This window comes from Perognathus longimembris, chromosome 2, assembly GCF_023159225.1.
Source record: "Perognathus longimembris pacificus isolate PPM17 chromosome 2, ASM2315922v1, whole genome shotgun sequence".
Lineage (NCBI taxonomy): Eukaryota > Metazoa > Chordata > Mammalia > Rodentia > Heteromyidae > Perognathus > Perognathus longimembris.
The window spans coordinates 20,027,857-20,048,868 of record NC_063162.1 but is presented as its reverse complement, the minus strand read 5'-3'; the positions used below and the strand labels follow the sequence as shown (position 1 = coordinate 20,048,868).

The window sequence follows — 21,012 nt, the reverse complement described above, 5'->3', positions numbered from 1 at the left end:
AGAAAATTAACCCATCAATTACTACAGGATAGAAATGGAGGACGCCCTGGGCCTCGGACACCTGAGCTATGCCTTAAAGGGCTCTGGCACCCTCCAGGCAGTGGAAATGGCCTGTGGGTGCTGGGTGACTGCAAGGTGGATGCCGTGGTTTGCAGAAGGGACCTACAGAAGCTTGTCTAGCTTGACACGTGATCTAGAATGGGGGTCATGAGAAGAAGGGTGCAAAATGGAAGCAGAGGGCTAATGGAAGTGTGAAGCAGATCCTGGGCAATCCGATTCAGTGCAGGGTTCATCCTGTCATGAAGGAATTTGAACAACTGGGCTCTACCTCCACTCCAAGCCTAGGGAACACTGAATGGGTCTCTAGGGCTAGAGCTAAGAAAGTGCAAGTGAAGCTCTTCTTCACAGCCTCCTGAGGGGTTTTTTGGTTTGCTCTGTTTTTGTTGATCGTGGGTCTTGAACTCAGGACCTGGGCACTGCCCCTGACCTTTTGTGCTCAAGGCTAGAGCTCTACCACTTTGAGCCACAGCTCCACTTATGGTTTTCTGGGAGTTAAACAGAGATAAGAGTTTCACAGGGACTTTTCCAAGCTTCTAACACGATCCTCAGATCTCAGCTTCCTGAGTAGCTAGGATTATAGGCATGAGCCACCAGTGCCTGGCTATTTGAAAGTTTTGCTGGGATTTTTTGTTACCTACAGCTGAACACCTCTCCTAAGGGATAGACAGTTTTGCCTTTGCCCAGCTGAAGCTCAAGGATTCACAAACACAGTTCAGCTCCACCCTGGGAGAACACCAAAGCACTGTGGACTTCCCCAACAGGGTCCCCAAGAGAGAAGTCCCATGACCCCGTGCCTCTAGGGGCAGAGAGCCCAAGTGAGAAGGCAGCAACTTTCTTCAGAACTTAGTGTGTGTGTGTGTTGGGGGGGGGGGGGTCGGGAGAAGTTGGTCAACATTTAAAAAAAAATGCTTTTCTGTCTTTCTCCCCACCCCCTCCCGGAAAGAGAGTCCCTGGGGGAGGGGGGGAGCAGTTTCTACCCCTCCCCCAGGGCTTTGACCAAGCCAGAGGAAGTGCTGGGAATAAACTACAGGCAGCAGCCTCATGTCCTGACAGACCCAGCCTCCTGGCTGTAAGGTGGACAGGGGCAAAAATTCTCATGAGGAAAGCTGTCTCCAGAAGGCCTAGAGCTTGAGCCCCAAGAAAGGAGCCAGTTTCAAAAACCCACATGGTGTATGCATCCATTTACATACAAATGACCAGAATACATTGTCCAAAGAGATAGAAAGTCCACTAATGGTTCAGGGCCTGGGAACTAACAAAGGCTGGGTGGAGGTGCTGGCTAACTGGTTTGAGCATAATGAAAATATTCTACAGCTCATGACTCTAGCCCTGCAAGCCACTGAGAGGTTACAAGCCACTAAGAGGTACACTTTGCAGAGGCCAGAGGTACAGCATGAAAACTCTATCTCAATAAAGGGATTCCAGTCCTGGGAATGTGGCTTAGCGGTTGAGTGCTTGCTTAGCATGCATGAAACCCTGGGTTCGATTCCTCAGCACCACATACACAGAAAAATCCAGGAGTGGTGCTGTGGCTCAAGAGGTAGAGCACTAGCCTTGAGCATAAAGAAGCCAAGGACATTACTCAAGCTGAGTCCAAGCCCCCAGGATTGGTAAAGATAAATAAATAAATAAATAAATACATACATACATACATACATACATACATAAATAAATAATAAAAGGGTTCCCAAAACAGGAAGACTAAGAGCACCGATGTGGGCTAGCCTCTGCCACCGCCTGGGAGCTCAAAGAAATGGCAACATGGCAATCTCTCATGTTTTTACCATTGATAGTATCCTTTGTGCTGTCCACCAACTCTGAGTCTGTGCTATTTTATTAGCCTCACTATACAGTGTGGGAAACTTTGTGCCAGGTCATCTAGCTGGTGGGCGCTCTCACTCCAGAAGCCGTCACCTGTAACCACACAATGCATCACCACATCCGAATCCAAGCCATCAACCGCCAAACCCACACAGGCTCAACAATGTATTGACACTTACATGAACAGATTAGACCTGGGGCCTAATTAATCAGAGGGAGGCGATTGAAAATTCCTGCTGCACAAGCTGTCTTGGATACTTCCCTGCCTCCCGACACTGGCCTTGGCTGATCAGACGCACAGAAGTAGGACACAAGTGGTGGTCCTTTAAGGTTCTCAGGGATACCAGCAAAAACTCTGCTCCCAAGGAGTTGTGTAGAGTCACTGAGCTGGCTGGGTACCAGACCCCTTTCACCAGCAGCTCTAAGAACCAAAGGATGCCAGAACCCAGGTAGGCCAAGAGTAAACCCCAAGAGCACTCCCTCCCCACCCCACTCCACCCCACCCCGGCTCCCACAGAATCACATCTGGAATCGCCTACTGCCCTGATGTGAGCTCTGGGAGCTGGGGGGCAGGAGTAGCCCCTCACCCTGGTGGCCCCTGCCACCTTGTTTGGCAAGAACTCACACTGACAAAAGATCCCTCATCATCCCTTCCAGGAATCCTGATTGGGAAGGTCTGTGCCCCTGCCCCTCCATTCCCTTCCTTGAGGTTAGGTCACTTAGCTGAAGACCTCTGCTCTCCTAGAACACAGGAACAAGCAGGAAATCCAGAAGGATATCTTTTCTCAGGGAAGACAAACAGGGTCCAAAGTTCCTCACCAGTCAGAGTTCCCTACCTACAGGATCCTTTCCCTGGGGTTGAACTCCAGGACTTCTCAAGCTCTCTCCTGGCCCTCTCCCTACTCTTCTCTTGATTTTCCGCAGTCTCCTTCTGTGCCCTTCCCTGGGCCATACTTGACTGGAAGTCATGTTTCTAGAGTGTGTGCCCCGCATAGAGGGTGACCCTTCCCCACCAGAAACAGCATGGTGGGCTCTCTCCTCTCCCTCACTAGGGGAGGGGCAGAGCAGCAATGAAGTGCGTCCCATCCCTGTTCTGAGACCTACTAGCTGAGTGATGTAAGCTGCCTGATCTACAGAAGGCAGCGATGTGACATGTGTGTGGCCAGGAGTGGTCCTGCCTGGCATGGAAAAAAAACACTGGAGAGTCTATGGGGCACGGGGTACGTGAGGATCTAAAGTTCCTTTTCTGAGGTGGAGCGAGCACCACTGAACTTTCCCAGTAAAAGACAGTGGGTGACTCATGGTAGAGTCCTCCGCCATCCTTCTGGTCAGCTCACCAAGCCTTGCAGCCACAGCTAAATGGTTACCAGCAAGGGGAGGTACCCTGAGTACTTGCTGCCCTCCCAGGCTCTTGCGGCAACCCCCCCCAAAGAAGGTATTTTCACAGTCACCAGCTGAGAAGGTTAAGCAGGTAAGTTACCCGCCCATGACAAGCCAGCTGAGAGAGTCAACACTGGCTCACCTGCCAGTCTGAATGGTTTGGGGGTTTTGTTATTGCTTTGTTTTTGAGTTCTTTGTCTTGTGGCAGTGGTGATGGTTGCAATATGGGGTTTGAACTCAGGACCTGGCTAGCCCTTGCTAGGAAACTGCTGACCGACTTGAGCCACACCACCAAGTATTTATAGCACCATCCCCTTCCAGAATATGCAAGACACTTTGGACACTGACATACCTCATGGCCCCCTTGAAGGGATATAAATATACATTCACCAGGCCCCAGAGAGTTTAGGCTGATGGTGGCCTTGGCCCCAGCCTCATCTTCCTCATCTTTAACCCAGGAAATGGTACAGTGGAAATGTGCATTTAGGCAATCTGGAGCCTCCTGTGTTCCATTCCTCTCTAGGATTCAGCTTCATCCCCTTCATTGTCAATCAAAAAGCTCCATCTCCCCAATGCTGCCTCTCTCCTTAAATAAGAACTGACAGATGCTGGTGGCTCACACCTGTTATCCTAATTACTCAGAAGGCTGAAATCTAAGGATTGGGGTTTGAAGCCAGCTCAGGCAGGAAAATGTGGGAGATTCTTTTGTTTTGTTTTTTGCCAGTCCTGGGACTTGAACTCAGGGCCTGAGCACTGTCCCTGGCTTCTTGTTCAAGGCTAGCACTCTGCCACTTGAGCCACAGTGCCACTTCTGGCTTCTTCTATATATATGGTGCTTTTCTATATATGTGGTGCTGAGGAATCGAACCCAGGGCTTCGTGTATACAAGGCGAGCACTCTACCACTAGGACATATTCCCAGCCACTTGCATGAGATTCTCCAGTTAAACGTGAAAGCCAGAAGTGGGACTGTGGCTCAAGTAGTAGAGTGTCAGCCTTGAGCAAAAAAAAAGCTCAGGGACAGTACGTCCTAAGTTCAAGCCCTAGTACCCATGCAAATAAAGAGCTGAGCCATGCCTCTCTTAAAGACCCAGGCTTCTGGAGAGTGTGTAAATTCTTAGTCTTGAGTTCAATTCTCTTTGTTAGGGGACTGGAGTCCCCACAACAGCACCAGGCACACAGCTGTCCATCAGAGTTAGGGACAAATGCTAATTTTCTTCTCTTTTTTTTTTTTTTTTTTGAGACTTTTCCATTTGGATGCTTTAAAGGGGGTTCCCGGTAGAATTTTTCCAACAGGGAGAGGAAAGCCAAAGACAGCAAGTTTCCCAGAGAAGGGAGCCAGGCAGACGCTGGCTTGCGGCTGCAACACTGGAGAGCCACAGCAACACTGTGAAGACCCCACAGGCGCTGCTCAGCCCACCGAGGCCGGCCAGACTCAGGGACAACCCACAGCCTCGCACACCACTTGTTCCTCCCAGCTGAGCCTCCGCTGAGTGGGAAGAGAGCTCCCCCTCTCCCTTTCCAGGCCTCCACCCTGCTTCTCAAGCCCTTCCCCTGCGGCCCCTGGCCCCTGAGTGGAAGTTCTGACCACAGGGTGGAAGCGAAGCCAAGCAAATTAGCTGAGCAGCCCAGATCTAAATCAGGTTAGGAGAACCGTAATCTCATCAGTGCTTGGCTCTGCGCATGAAAATGATTCTTTGGGGGTGATGTTCCGTCTAAATCCACCGGCTGGAACACAAGTAGTTCCATACCCTGGGCCCTTACTCCAGGCCTTTCGTGGATTGAGTGTTTTACCCACATCAGTCCACTACCAGCCGGCTCTTGGGGGTGGGGTGGGGGTTCTTATCCCACTTTCCAGATGAGAAAACTGCAGAGCAGAGAGCTTCAGTGTCTCCCCAAAGGCCACAGGCCTACAACGCAGCAAAGCTGGATTCCAAGTCAACTTGGTCAGGGACTGAGCTCACTATAGCCTCCCTAGCATCCTTGCCATACCTGTGACTGAGATATCACTGGCTGCATTTACAAGAGGGAAAGTGAGCTTCAGAGTTGAACTAGTTGGCTCAAGGCCACTTCTGGCTAAGTGGCAAAGCCTGAAGCCTAACTTAGGAAGGATTCTGAACCCCATGTTTGCAAGCACCACCCACACCTGTGTCACTGTAAACAGAACAAAACGGGATGGGGGCTGGGCCAGTGCAGGGCCACAGAGCCTAGGAGAGGGCAGGTGAGGACAGACCATCTGTCAAAGCCAAAGGGCCCCATGCCCAATGTCACTGAACCCAAAATGGAGAAGTCCAAGCAAAGAGCCTGGGGCTGCTGACAGACTGGCAGCCACAGATGATAGAGCCAACAACAGCTGCTGTTTATTTCAGGGCCCAGGGAAGGACACGTTGGAACCCATCCTGTTCCAACAATAAACTGGGCAGGGCAAGGGGGAGAGGAGATTGTCCCAGCTAAAGTGAGGATTCAGCCACCTGCTGGGCTGCCCTCCAGAGCCTAGGTGTTAAAGCCATCTTGCTAGACACTGTAATCTGGCCTTCACCAACAGTTCCCTCCCTCACCCATCCCCCCCAGCCCCGCAAGTGGGGTTGTGAATGGCCCAGGAAGTCAACTTCCCGCAGCAAACCCACCCCCTGCGGTGTCCAGTTCCAGAACAAATGGTTTTTCCTGTCTGGAGAAAAAAGAGGGCCAGCTCAGGGTTGCCTTCTGTGGCTTTCATCCTCTCACTCATTAACTATTAGACACTCCCAACTGAAAGACACCAATCGATCAATGCCCAATGCCTGGCCCACAAGGCCTGCAGACAGCCATCCTGGGCTGTACAAGGCTGGCTGGCAGCATCTCCTGAAAGGGCAGCCAGCGAGAGTTTTCCCTAAGGGCTTTGGACACCCCCTGCCTGGCTTTGCACCCTAGTTCTTCCTCTTTTTGGCTGGTGGCCATTGGTAAATGAAACCCTGTGTGCTCTGACCTCTCAGCACGGCAAGGACCCTGAGTGCCTTTCTCACAGATCACATAGTCGTGTTCCTGGCAGAGTAGCCGGCTCATTGGTGCCTTCGTGATGGTTCCGATCCTCAGTTCTTACTTAGCCTTGGGTTTCCTTCTCGTTGTGAACTACACATAGCATGGAGGTTCCCAGGTTAGCCCACACCGTAGGCCAAGTGTAGACACTTGATTCTGAGGATATAATTCTATTCACTCCATTTACCATATTACAGTGAGAGGAACATGTTTTTGAGTTTCAAACAACCAACTGTGACAAGTGCAAGTTGGAAGCCCAGGTGAAAATAGAAGGGGGTGGAAGGAAGGAAGGTGTTTTAACAAGATGAAGCTTTAATTCATGGGTTAACTGCCCTTATCAAGGACCTCCTATGATCCAGAGTTCTGTTGCAAGACAGACATGTAGGAGGGTGGAAGATAGAAGAATGAGATGTGGTCTGGTCTGGTCAGGGACCTCAAGTAGCTCACCACCCTCTAGCTCCCAGCTTTCAGTGCCTGGGCTTACTCACAGTAGGTGCAAGACTAATATCCAGCAATGAAATCACCTGAATATGCATATTGCCTTTGGGCCCCTGGAATTCCAACCCACTAGAGAGCCTACATTTCCTCAGAAAGCTCTTCTAGGGGGTCAGAGTCCCCCGCCCCCAAATCACCACTATAATTCTCTAGCAGTGTTTCTGCCAGTTTCAGCCTTCAACAAGTCAGGAGGGCTGGGAATGTGGCTTAGTGATAGAGTGCCTGCCTAGAATGCATGAAGCCCTAGGTTCAATTCCTCAGCACCACATAAACAGAAAAGGCCGGAAGTGACACTATGGCTCAAGTAGAGCTCTAGCCTTGAGCATGAAGAGGCTCAAGGGAAGAGCTCAGTCCCTGTGTTCAAACCCCAAGACAGGGGGAAAAAAAGTCATCAGGAAGCCCCATTGCAGGGCTGAGCATGCTGTTCAAGGCTGGGTAGGAGTTGAGGCTCAGTCTGACGTCCATCCCGTCTACTGTTCTTGCTTCAACCTCTCAACCAGCCTCAGTGCTATTCCCAGGAAGACCAAGCATGGTCCTACTTCGGGGTCTTAGCACTTGCCACTGTCACTGTCATAGCTACACACTTCACTTCCTTTCCCCTTCAAGTCTTATTCAAAAGTCACCTCCTCAGGCTGTCCACGGCCTCTCTCTGTGAACCAGCATGACAGCCCCCCTGCTATGGTCTTCTCTACAACATTTAACCCCTCATCTAACACATGACCTAGTTCACCTGTCTTGTTGGTACAGTTTCCCTTCCCCCATCAGAATATGAATTCCAAAGGGCAGGGGACCTCATCTGCCCTTGGTGTCCCCTCTATATCCCCTCTATGTCCACTTGGTAAACATTTAAATATTGGATGCCTGAATGAATATGAGTAAGTAGATGCTGGCCAAAAGCTGAGACCTAAAACCATTGTTAGTGTTAGATGAGAGGTAAAGCAGTAAACATTAAAGGAATTCATAGACAGTTCGGGGAAGCTTCTGGAAGGATAAGATAAGGACGGTTGTAACAATAGCTGCCATTTCTTGAACAGCTACTGTGTGCATTTTGCACATTAGAAAACCAAAGCCCCTGGAAGTAAAATAAAACACAACAAAAAACTAGACCCAGAGAAACAAGCAGGAGAAAGACAGGGTTGTGAACCAGCTCCAGAGCCTGAGCCTACACGGCAGGGACCCACAAAGCCCTATCCTGTCTTCTTGCCCTCGGCTTCTAATCATTGCTCCCCCAGTTCTCTTTCTGGGGGTTCATTTCAGTTTTCTTTTCTTATTTTTTTTGTTTTTTTGCCAGTCCTGTGGCTTGGACTCAGGGCCTGAGCCACTGTCCCTGGCCTCCTTTTTGGTTCCAGGCTAGCATTCTACCTCTTGAGCCACAGCGCCACTTCTGGCTTTTTCTGTTTATGTGGTGCTGAGGAATCGAACCCAGGGCTTCATGTACACAACAAGGTGAGCACTCTACCACTAGGCCACGTTCCCAGCCCTCATTCCAGTTTTCATAGCCTGGTTTTGCCGGAGCAAGTACCAGGCTGAAAGTTCTGGCAGGTTCCACTGCCTCCTGCTTCTAACCACTGTGCTGGGCCATTTGCCATCCATGAGGAAGGGGTGTGGAGCCCCTGGCAGTGAGACCCTCCCCAAAAGGCGAGGCCTTCAATAGTGGCCCTGGTTCTTTTAGGAGCGGGCAAAGGGCGGGGTAACAAAAAGAAAAAGTAAACAAAGGCAATCATGCTGCTCAGTATTCACCCTGTGGACAATGACCTAGGTAAGTTGTGGGCAGAGATGAAAAGGGGAAACTGGGGGAAAACAAAGGAAGGGATGACATTGTCAGCCCCCCAAAAGTACTTATTACCTGACTGTAACCCCTCCGTACAATACTTAATAACTCTCGTCCAGTGGCCCTGGACAAAAGCTCAAGGGAAATAAGAATTTGGACCTCTACTGGGGCCAGAGCTTGCCATTCTCAGGTTTATCTTATCCCAGCCAGCAGCTACAATTGTATCCATTAATGAAGGGGCTCAGAGGAGGTTGGGGGTTCACCCAAACACTAGAAGTCTTATGTGGGACTCAGGTGATGAACCCATTCTCTTGGGCCCAGCCTCCTGGATTGCTGTCAGAAAAGACATCTCTGGGGGCTGGTAATATGGCCTAGTGGTAGAGTGCTCGCCTAACATACATGAAGTCCTGGGTTCGATTCCTCAGCTCCACATATATAGAAGTGGCACTGTGGCTCAAGTAGTAGAGTGCTAGCCTTGAGCAAAAAGAAGCCAAGGACAGTGCTCAGGCCCTGAGTTCAGGCCCCAGGACTGGCAAAAAAAAAAAAAAGAAAGAAAAGACATCTCTGCCACAAATGGACCCTGGACTGTGTATGGGACACCCTATCCACTCTGCCCCTCATAAGGGACCAGGGCAGTGATCTCCACCAGATGTCCTTGGGGACATGGGACAGCAGCCAAGAGGAGAAAGGAGAGGAGAGGAGAGGACAGGCACAGCTCGTTGTGACCCATGTGGATGCTTCCTGGTGAGCAGGGGGAGAAATGAATCCATTCACCCAGCAGTCTATACTTCCAGGGAGGGCCAGTGGCATGTCATCAAATCTTACAGAAGAACAATGGGAACAAAGTCCCAGGTTGCTGAGTTGCTTCGGCAGAGATCTGGGTTCAAAGCCGGACTCCCCCACTTACTGTCTGAGCCCCTCTGGCCTATCAAAAATGGATGGAGACCAGGGCTAAATAAGATACTGCACGAGGAGTACACCCACAAACCTCTACTATATGACTCTCTCTGACTCAACTCCACCATCTCCCCAGCCCGGAAGCTCTACATTCAGAAACTACGGGAAAAATGAAGCTTTTTTTTCTCAGGTTGCCAATTAGCGATGACAAAAGTAAATAATGAATCCTGGCCTGAAGGCCAAGCTTAGCCATTGTTCTATGACATGTGAAACTCTGCAAGAAAAGGATCCGTGTGCCAGCCCACCAGAGAGTGGACCAACAGAAACCAACTACCTTTGTGAGCCCCATCCTTCATCAAGGTGCCTTCCCAGGGCCAGGCAGGGGGCTCTCTTCATTAATCTTGGCCCAGGAGGCAGACTTCAGGCAAGAGTTTCCCTGTGGGAGCCCCATGGCCAGCACCATGCCAGGCAGCAAGGCCTCCTCTGCTGTCACACAGAAATTCTCCCACACAGGCAGGTCCCTTAAAATAGCTTTTTGGGCCTGAGCCACCAGGAAACATAATAAAGCTGGGTCAGAACTGGGCCTACCATGAAAGCTTACAAAAGCAGCCACTTCAAACGACAGAGACAAGCCCTGTATACTTGGAGCCCTAGGTAGGCAAAATCGGTAGGGTTCACAACAAGGAGCCCCAATCCACAGCATGACAGGTGGCAGAAGTTTGCTGTGACCCCTAGGGCAGCCTTGGAGAAGGGCCAAGCATGTGAGGGACAGAAACGGTGAGAGAGGGTGAGTGAGCGGGCACTGGCTGAGGGGAGGGGAAAATATAACTCAATGTGTGCTTTACTAATAATGTGACTTAAGCTTTCTGAACCACAGCCTCCGAGTCAAATAGGGTTAAACATGCAACTTTCAGGCCCAGTGTGGCCTGAGCCACCAGGAAACATAATAAAGCTGGGCTCAGGTCTATAATCCCAGCTACTCAGGAGGCTAAGATTGAGAAGATAGAGAATTGAGGCCAGCATGAGGAAAAAAAATTAGGAAGCTCCCTTCTCAATCAAAAAGCTGGGCTCTTGGTGGCTCACATCTGTAATATCAGCCAAGCAGGAAGTGATAGTAGGACAGTAATAGTGGTGAGAGTGGTCTAAGGGGCAGTACCAGACAAAAATAAACACAAGACCCTGTTTGAAAAGTAAGGGGTTGGGGGGAATGGCTCAATTGGTAGAGTGTCTGCCTAGCAAGTTCAAACCCTATTACTATCACCACCACCACCACCCCAAAAAAGAAAAAAAAAAACTCTCTTGAATGTGTTAGGGCCAAAGATTATACATCCAAGATCTAGCTGTGCTCAGAACAGAATACATAGTAGCCATACAATGCGAGACAAGATGTAACATCAGGCAATCCAAGTCAAGGTCTCCTTCAACTGTTACCCAGGGACTTACTACATAAGAAAGGAAAGTACAAGGCTCTCTACCAGGAACTGCTCAGGGAGGGGCAAACATGCAGTCAGTGGTAGCAGCCTCTGATCCCTTATTCCACCTGCAACCTTCCTCCTCTCCCCGGGCCAAGTTCACTATCATCCCTGGGCAGCACTCCCAGCCCTTACTGCCTGCAGCCGCAGTGAGATCTAAGAGTGATCCGTTTCCACCAGGTCTGAAGTTCACACTCTGGAGGTCTCAGAGGGGACACAGAGAAAGGCACTGTGTTCATCCCTGTGTGCCCCTGTCCAGGTGTAGGGAGGCGGCTTCCTCATCAGCCAAAGGGAAGTGACAGCACAGGGCCAGAGAAAGCAGCCAGTGGAGGGGCAGAAAGCACAGCTGTTTCCTCTTTGCTAACTCAGCCCCTGGATATCACTTCCCTCAGGTAACAGCAGTCCCCAAAGTGGTGACTTTGGAAAGAAGCCAAGTGTTGTTCCAAGAGGTCCTTAGATCTATTTTAAAGAAGGACCTAAGGTATGTCCAAGTCAGCCCGGGCCAAAAGCCATTCCAGGAGAGGCCAGGCGTGCGCCCCTGCTGAGAAACTCCTCAGGGATCCAGACCAGTGCTTTCTGTGACATGTCTTTGGTGCCTGGTTCTGTCTCTGGACTCAGTGCTTCTGCACATGCGCTCTTCTGCACAGCAGACCAGAAAGGAATCAGTGGCCTTTATCTGGATGAACAAATGGGGCTCTGGAGGAGAGAGGTGACATGAGCTGATGGCACAACTTGAGAGGCCTCAGATTGAACCTCTCTGGAGGTAAGTCTCCCCAGGTGTGGAACAAGTCATGAAGGGGCTGTAGAGTCTGTGGGGACAGGGCAGGCCTTGGAGCCTGCAGGCCTGGATCAGTGCAGTCCCACTGTACACTCCCTCAGCTGATAAGCTGCATGCTGGGTATTGCAATTCATTTGGACCCTGGGCCTGGGCCTGCTCACCTGTACACTATGGCTGCTGGAGGAATCTTAACACTGCATGCAGCTATTTCGAAAATATCCACAGAAAGCCTTTAATACAAAGAGTTTTGAAATGTTTATTCTATTTTTTGTTTGTTTGTTTTGTCTGTTTGCAGTATTAGGGATTGAACTCAGGACCTCCTAACCAGGTGCTCTACCACTGGAGTCTTTTGCTTTCAAGTTTGTTTTGCTGATAGGGTCTCACACTCTTGCCTGAACCAGCCTTAGACTGTGATCCTCCTAATTCTACCTCCCAAGTACTGGGATTGCAAGCATGTCTAGCTAGTTGTTGTTTTAGGTTGGTGTTGTTTGTTTGTTTGTTTTTTCAGTACTGGGGCTTGAACTCTGGGTCTGGGCCCTGTCCCTTAGCTCTTCAGCGCAATGTTAGTATACTACCACTTTGAGCCAGAGCGCCACTTCTGGTTTTCTGGTGGTCACTTGGTGATAAGAGTCTCACGGCCTTTCCTGTCTGGGCTGGCTTTGAACCACGATCCTCAGATCTCAGCCCTCTGAGTAGCTAGGATTACAGGTGTGAGCCACTGGTGCCTGGCTAGTTGTTATTTTTATTGGGTCATTTTCCCTAGATAAGCAAGCTTACTGGACTATCCAAGCTTACTAGACTGTCTTTCTCCTGTTGCTGGGCAGCCTGGAAAGGAATTGTTCCTTGGAAACATCACTGTGTCAGCCTGCCAGCCAAAGCCCTCCATTAATGAGTCCAAAGCAGCTATCGCCTCAGTCCTGGCTCTCCCACTTCTCCCCTATGGCTCTGCCTACTCAAGAGCATCAACTGTTACAAGACATCTGACCCCTAGGAATGGAGCTAGAAACAAAAAGGCCCGGGATCTAGCCAAGAGTTCCCAAAGTAGAACTAGAAAAAGGCTCCTGTTTTTACCTACCTCTGTTCCAGCCATGACAGAGATCCTGGAGCCAGTACTGGCCCACCAGAAGGAACCTGTACTGACCACCCACTCCCTTTAGCCCCAGCCCTTCCTAGATAAGCAACGTTATGAGGTATCTACCCAATAAACCCTGAAGCACCCCCCTCTGCCCCATTGCCACCCAAGGTCCTCAGGGTCCCACCTTGCCGTCTCTCCTTACCCTTCTCCCTGGTTCATCTTAGATTCTGCCTGTTGCCTTGCACTTTCCACTTCCAGAACCTGGGCCTTCCCTTTTTGGGAATGCCCTCTCCTGGCTTTCCCATCCCAATGCTACTCTTTCCCAACCAACCCAAACTGTTCTTCCAGGCCTATCCGAAGCTTGCCTTCCCCAGCCAGCCTCCATCCCCGCAACTCCTGCTCATGGGCAGCGCCCCCGCCCAAGCAGTGCTGGCACCTGACACTATATATAGCAAATACTTACCTTGTGCTTTGCTGGCTCTAGGTTCTGTTCTAGGCTCTTTACATGGACAAACTCAATTTTCATCACCTTAGGAGTGTGGGCCTATTTCCCCTCACATTTCCAGTATTTTGTTTGTTTTCACGTGGGAGAGTCTTGCTAGGTAGTTCAGGCTGACCCCAAACTCTCCATCCTGCTGCTTTAGCCTCCCTAGAGCTGGGATTATAGGGATGTACTGTAACACATCTTTTTTATTTATTTTTCAGTTGTGACGCTGGGGTTTGAACTTTGAGGCTTGCACTTGCTAGGCAAATGCTCTGCATATCTGAGCCATGCCCTCAGCCCTGTTTGCTTTAGTTATTTTTCAAATAGCCTTGCTTTCTTCCTGGGCCAGCCTGAACCACGATCCTCCTATTTATGCTTCCCAGGTAGTTGAGCTGACAGGAACATACCACCACACCCAGCTTCTTATTGGTTGAAATGAGATCTTGCAAATGTATTGTCTGGGCTGATTTTGAACAATCTCTGCCTCCGGAGTCATCATGTATACAGAAGTAAGGAACTTCACTTGGCTTCTTGTTATTATTGTTTATAGACAAGAAAACCGATGTACACAAAAACAAAGTCACTTGTCTTGGGCAAGTGACAGTAAGTGGTAGAGACAAGGTTCCAAGACCAAGGTACCAGAGTCTGCTACCCAGCATCACAGTATGCCCAGAGCCACTTTCTTCCCTGCGTGGCCTGTCATCAGAGCTTGCTGGTTGTTTCTCCTTGACTTAGCTCTGATAGAAAAGAAAGTGACATCTCACAGGCTTGAGGGTCCTAGGCCAGGCTGAGACTCTTAGCCTTACCATAGAATGACTCTGAGTACAGGAACTCTGGGCCTCTGTTTCCACATCTGTGAAATGGAGACAAAACACCCACCTGTCTCATGTGGATGGTAGGAAGCTTGGAGAAAACACGTTGTGCAGGCGTGTCCTGTGGTGCCTGGCCCCATCAGATCCTTATATTAGCTCTTCCCCCTCTAAGTGTGTGACCTGGCGTCATGGCTGGACTCTGCTCAGCACTATGTACACAACAGAGCTCAATCCCTGCTGCTGCTATGGTGACTTGCCTAGAGGTTATCTGAGGGTAGGAGACCTTTCCAAGGGTGGCCCTCAGTATCCAAGCCCGTGACCTCTCCATTCACCTGCCTACCTACAGCTGGCTCCCCTCCCTGCAGGCAGCAGCAGCCTGGCCAGGCAGGAAGCCATTTGCTGTTCTGGGGGAGCCGCCTGTTCAAAGGCTGACCACCCTGTTGGGAATTCCATTATTTTTGGCAATTGTCATGGCAGAGCAAGCACCTCTGGCCCTTGTTAAGAACCTACTTCCAAAGCCAGAATTTCCACCTCATATCCCACACACGCCCCTTGTCCTTCCTGTCCCTGGAGTCCCCATCCCAAGCCCTTTCCTGGATTCTCAGAACTCAAGAGGAGTTAAGTGTGACTCTCATTATGTGTAAGTCTATTACTTGTTAGATTTTGTTTAATTAGGAGGCAAAAGAGAATGGAGTTGCCAGTTAGTCTTTTCTGGCCAAGAGGTAGTGTGGTCAGTGACTCAGGCTGAGGAAATTAGTAGGCAATTTCCAAGGCCCTGCTGTGTGCACCAAAGTCAGAAGCCTCCGGTCCACACAGTCCCCCAACTTATAGCCCCGCTGTCCAGTGACTCGGCTGGCCCTGGAAGAGCTCTCTGGAAAATGCAGCAGCTGGTGCAGATATTTCTGGAGCTAGAACCAGTCTCCTCTGACATCAAATACATTTTTTCCTTCCCTTCCCTTCTACCACACACAGTGGTTCCAACCCTGATTTGCCCCCCCAAAAAAACCCTCACTCTGCTCTGATGGGGACCATGATAAATGGCTGGCTGTGCTCCCTGCTCCAACGGTCTTGAAGGATGTGGTTGGTTGTTCCATGAGCAAGGAGCCCCGTCAGCCCTGTGAATCAGCCCTCATCACTTCCCTCCTGAGAAAGAACAGTTCCCATCTGTGTGTGTATGTGCATGAGTGTGTGCATGAGTGTGTGTATGAGTGTGTGTGTGTATCACACAGACTGGGGGCAGGCAGTGGCAACCCCTCTGTGGCACTGACCTTCAGGCTAGCACCCGCTTTGACTCTGCCTTACCTGAAGCTCCCTCCTCTCTCCCAGCCCCTGATCCTTTCCTTCCCCTTCCCATCTTAGGAGGAAGCCATCACTAAGTCCCAAAGCTCAGCCAGGAGCCCTTCTAGGTCTGAACAGCTGCTCAGTGACTATCTGGTCTGATGGGCAGACAGCCAAAGTGCCACCATACAACCAACGACAGGGTTTCCCTTTTCCATCAGCCTTGCCTGTTGGTCTGTCCCACTTTGCCTGTTGGTTCTAGATAGACGGCAGTGATGAGAACGGCAGTGATGAGAACAGCAGTCAGATACCAGTATGTGCCAAGTGGCTACAACCAGGTACTGGGCAGAAACTTTCCCCCAAATCACTTCAAGCCAACTCCCCAGAGATATGTGAGGTAACAGGTGAAAGAAGAAACTGAGCCCCACAGGTAGGAAGTTCTGAAGAGAAGATTCCATCCCCAATCTGCCCCCAAACACTCCTCCCAGGACAGAGTTGGCCCCAAAGGCCTTCGCAATCTGTGGAGGCACAGCTCACCCCTGTGGGGTGGGAGCCACTGTGTCAGGGCTTAAAAGGTAAAAATGAAAAGCAGAGAAACGAATTTGGCAATAATACCTTAACATAAAAAGTAGCAGGGGGAGGAGAGAAATGGGGAGGAGAGCAGGTGGGGGGAGATGAGGGAGGAGATAAGTTGGATAAGAAATGTATGCACTGTCTTACATATGAAACTGTAATCCCTCTGTACATCACTTTGACAAAAAAGAAATGAAGAAAAAAAGGCAGCTTCTAGGATCAAGCCTCAAATCTATGAGGATGTATCCTTTCTACAGGATTCACCATTCATTCCCCGCTCATCACTTGGGACAGACACCATGCTGGATCTGCTCTGTTCCTCCTGCCTTCCAGGGACCTCCCCGCCCCCCAGAGGGGGTCAAATGCACCTGTGAGGCAGCCCTCAAATACCAGCCTACATTGTTCTCTCACTACCATACAGGCCCGACAGCCTCTCCACCTGAGAAGGGCCCCATCTTCTTTATGCTCCTCTGGAGGAAAAATGACTTGCATTTACCCAGATTCTCCCAATACGAAGTGGAAGACTAGAAGCAATCTGGCTAACATCTGCAAGCCTCAGTTAACACATCTGTAAAAAGGAACCAGCGAGACACCCCCACAGTGGGGCACACTGTTGGTACCCCATAAGAACATCTATGTTTAGTGTAAAGCTCCACGGATGGTAACTGTGGACCTTGGCTATTATTTGTATTCCCTGAAAAGTCTTGTGGAGGATCAAAACATTCATGGCTAGTATTTGTCTGACATAAACACACAGGAAAGGAAACAACTGTGAAAGCATGACACTTCCCAAATCCAAACAGACAGAATTTCTCGTGGGCTTTAGAGAAACGTGCTTTTCTCCAACACCGTACCATCCCACACACACCTACCTACCCAGGCCGGTGAGTGCAAAGATAATGCAAACTGACATTGCAAAACCCACATCCCTATCATAAGACTTTCCCATGGATGCACCTGCAGTTTGTCTGAAGCCCAAGCGAGTTTAGTTTACCTAGTCTCCTAGAGGCAGCTTAGGAAAGCTAGGAAAATGGTTCAGCCCCCTACCAGAGAGCCTGAGTGAAGAAGTAACTGCTCACCCACCAGCCCCACCCCACACAGGACTGGCAGAGAGGAAGGAAGCCAAGGGCTGGCGGCATATGCACACGAGGGAGGATGGAGGCTACTTGCTATTTGCTTGCCTTTCATAAACAGACTCAAAGCACCAGAGTAGCTCCCTTTCCTCACAGGGATGAGCAGAGATGCGCATGCTCTTTGCCGGTTGTCCTGAACAAACCTTTGCCTTTGTTACCAGCATCCTGGAGCCCACATGGCTCCTCCCGTTTAGGTGCTAGGCCTCTCTCATCAGCAAGCTCTGGCTAATGTGCACATCCTATCAAAGTTCTCTGCTCTGCAATTTACCAAACCACAGGCTCAGCATTCACCATAGGTGAAGGAGAGGTTGGAAGGAAGCATGCTTCATGTCCTGGCAACTAACCACACCGAGTATCTTACCCAGGACACTTGGCCTGTGGGTGTGGTACAACAGTCAAGAGGGGAAACGATCAGGCCTCAGCCCCAATACCACCCTTTCTGTTACTGGCCACCCTTGTGTTAGGAACTGTATAGCAATCTCTTGTGATCTGTCTTCCTAGTTGACCTCAACTAGACTTAGGGTACCTTCAAATGAACAAAACCCACACCATAGAAAAAGGCCACTAAAATCCAGGGCTACGGCTGGCTGGGCTGCAAATCCCTCACCTGGCTCTCAGTTCCCTCATCTATAGGATAGGAACTGAGTGTTAGTGGCTCACCGATAATCCTAGCTACTCAGGAGGCTGAGATCTGAAGATCCCAGTTCAAAGCCAGCCACGGTTCTCCAGTGAACCACCAAAAAGCCAGTAAGGGACAGCACCTGGGCCCCGAGTTCAAGCCCTAGTACTGGCACCTTAAAAAAAAAAAAAAAAGAGGGTAAGGCAGATGAGTGCTCAGGTCCCCGCCAACTGCACAATTCCATTACATAAGCTTTCTCCTTTCATTGTTTTCCAGAATCTCAGTGCAGAACTCTGCATGGCCCCATCTGCTCAGTGACATCACCCCTGCCCCAAGCATCATGTCATTCTTACATAGGAAGCGGAGATGTCCCAGGAAACCCTGTGTCTGTAAAAAGGGAGGAAATGGATTATTTCAAGGGAACCGGACAGAACTTCTTTTGTATTTCCCACATAGTACACAGTATTATTAATCCTAAATCCCTGAGTCTTTCTTCCTTTCTGCCAGACCATTAATAGCTGCTTTTCAAAAATACTTTCTTAGTCAGAGTCTCACCAACAGTCAGCTACCATTTAATGAGTGCTTGGTATGTACTCACAATCAGGCTAAGTGCTTCATATGGATGATATCATGCAATTCTCCTGACAGCACTATGAAGTACACATGATTGTGGCCTTCACTTTAAAAACAAAGAAGCTAAAGCCCACAGAAGTTGAAAGAGCATGTCCAAGGTCGTACAGCCAGTTAGTGGCTGAGCCTCCTCTGAACAAGACAAGCTAGCCGGGAACTGCCTTTCAAGACTGCCCAAGCAGGACCCACTCTAGCCTTCCTAGTAATATTCTTGATCACCAGCTTGTGATGCATATGGTTGGTCAGTGCTAAAAGCTGATGTTTCATCTAAAATCTGGAGCTAGAAAAGCACCTGTCTGGGTCTCCAGAGCAAAGAGTGCCATCTGTTGAAAGCAGTACCAACTTCAACCCAGGACTAGAAAAGAGAACCCTTAAACATCTTAGTCTGCAACGTCTGAGAAAGGAGGTTAGGAAGGAGGGCTGGATACTAAGGTCTGGGATGTACAAATAGGAACAAAGTGACCACACAGTGATGCAATCTAAAAGTTACTGTGTCTCTCTTGTCTACTCTCTGTGTCTGTGTCTGTCTCTTTGTCTCTGTCTCTGCCTCTCCTTCCTTTCCCCTCTGTGCTATGAGTGAATCCCAGGATCTCAAACATAGCAGGCAAATGCTCTGCTACTGAGCCACATCCTCCATCCTAAAAGGAGTTTTCTTGTAAGGAAAGGGGCAGATACGTATCAACTCCTATCAGGGAACATCCCACACAGACCAACCTCTCTGTCAGATCATTCTGATCTCATTCCCAATAGTAAAAACTCCCCCCCCCCCCCCCCCCACATACTCCTTTCAGAGATGCTATGATCCAGGCAGAAAAAGCAGCCTGAGACTCACAGTACCACAAACTCCAGCCTCCTTCCAACAAGGAAATAAAAGGCACTTCAGAGACCAATGTGCAATCTAGGGCAGCAACCAACAGCCTGTTTTAATTGTTAAAATTAATGCTTTGAGTATTCTAAATGTTCCTTTAAATGCCTAATTTGCAAATCAGACGCAGCTCTACTGTCCCCACCTCCACAGTGCTTTGGAAAAGGGGCTGTTGGTGTCGTCTACCTCAAGTCCAGGAGCCATCCTGAGGCAGTGAGGACACTGTTTACTTCCTAAGGTGTGAAGGATGAGAAGACAGGCCTGGCTGAGATGAAAGAGAGCCTGCCACAAACCTTGGAGCCCGGCCACATCAACCTTAGCCTCTTCTCATTAATTTGGGGGGGGGGGGCGCGGGGGCAGGGGAGTAGCCGGGGGAGGGGCGCGCCTCCAGCTCCTCAGAGACCACACTAACATTTGCCTGCTGGTGTTTGGAGATGGAGCATCACTTCAGAGGAAATGACCCCGGCTAAGGGTCACGTCCAGGGGAGGGATAAAAGGAAAAGCCACAATTCCCCTCACACCACGGGGACACAATAGCTTTGAGGAGGAAATCAAAGCTCTCGTCGCGGAAAGTGGAGAGGGCTGGGGGCGCGCGCGGCGCTTCCCTCGGCCCCCAGACCTCTGGGTCTGAGCGGGCAGATGGGGGAGGCTCGTCTCGGGGAAGCCTCCGAACGCTTTCCGGAGCAAGGGGGAAGATGCTTAGTGGAAGTCGTCCCGGGCAGGGGGTGCCCCAGGGAGCAATGGGGAAGACGCCCGGTCCCGACGGGGCGACCGGAGCCAACCACCCACCGAAGCCCCGGAGGACACATGACTTCACCGTCGTCACAGACAGGGGCGGGCAACCCCTAGCCAATTCCAATGCCAAAAAAAGAAGCCGGGTGAGGGGAGTGGAGGCCGGACAGAAAAGGCTTCCCTGGAGATCGCCGCCCGGGGAAGGGCGGACCGGGGGACCCTGGGCCCGGGGGGCTGGCGGGCGGGCGGGGCGCGGCCCGGGCGGGGGTCGGGATCGGAACTCACGTAGTGCTTCGAGGGGTTCCTCCGCTTCTCCACGTCCACCACGGTGGCCTCCTGCACGCAGTAGGCCAGCATCTTGCCCACAAAGCGAGTGGCGCCTCCCGGCGGCGTCACCTTCTCATCCCAACCGGGCTCGGGCTGCCCGGGTCCCCGCGGCCACTCCGGCCCAGCGCGCCGCTCGCAGTCCCGGTTCCCGGTGCACACGGGTCGGGCTCCGGGGCAGGCGGCTGTCCCCGAGGGCACGCGGGCGTCGTGCGCCCCGGGAGCCTCCCGCGGGCCTGCCGCGCGCCCCTTCTCTTCCTTCCCTTCCTTCCCTCGCTCCCGCCGCCGCCGCGCGCCCGCTCGCCCTCCCGCGCTCTCCGCCGCCCGGTGGGTCCGGCGGGAACTGGAGGAGCCGGGGAGGCCGGGGGTGTGTCCCGCCGGCGAGGGCACGGGGCGGGGGCCCGAGCCTGCTGTCAGCGCGCCGGGGAGGGGCCGGCGGCGCCCCGGGGCCGCGATCGCTCGGGCTCCGGGGGGCTCGGCGCTGGCCGCGGCTGTGCGCGCAGGAGGCGGAGGCCGGGCCCCGCAGGCAGGCGGGGAAGGGAGGAGAGGGGAGGGCGGCGGAGGGGAGGAGGCGGGAGGGGAGGGGCTCCGGGCGCGGGGGAGGGGCTCCGGGCGGCGGCGAGGGGGCTGCAGCCGGGCTGGAGCGGCAGGGGGCGGGCCAGGGCGCCCCTACCCGAGCCTCGGAGCCCGGCGAGCGGCCTGGCGCTGCACCCGGCTGGACTCTGGCCGGCTTCGGAGGGAGGAGGCGCCGGGAAGGTGAACCCAGCGCGCCCCCATACTGGCTTTCCTTCTCCAACCC

General features: G+C 51.5%; 1 protein-coding gene across 2 annotated transcripts in view; it reads right to left on the bottom strand.

The window, feature by feature from the left end:
- The window catches only part of Sh3pxd2a (SH3 and PX domains 2A), a 179,084-nt gene extending 158,613 nt beyond the window's left edge, over positions 1-20,471 (bottom strand). For both annotated transcript variants that reach the window (XM_048338315.1, XM_048338314.1), the window contains exon 1: positions 20,175-20,471. In XM_048338315.1, the coding sequence (XP_048194272.1) occupies positions 20,175-20,246 (72 nt within the window). In that variant the 5' untranslated portion in view covers positions 20,247-20,471. The remainder of the gene's footprint in view (positions 1-20,174) is intronic.
- Between the last annotated feature and the right edge of the window lie 541 nt (positions 20,472-21,012).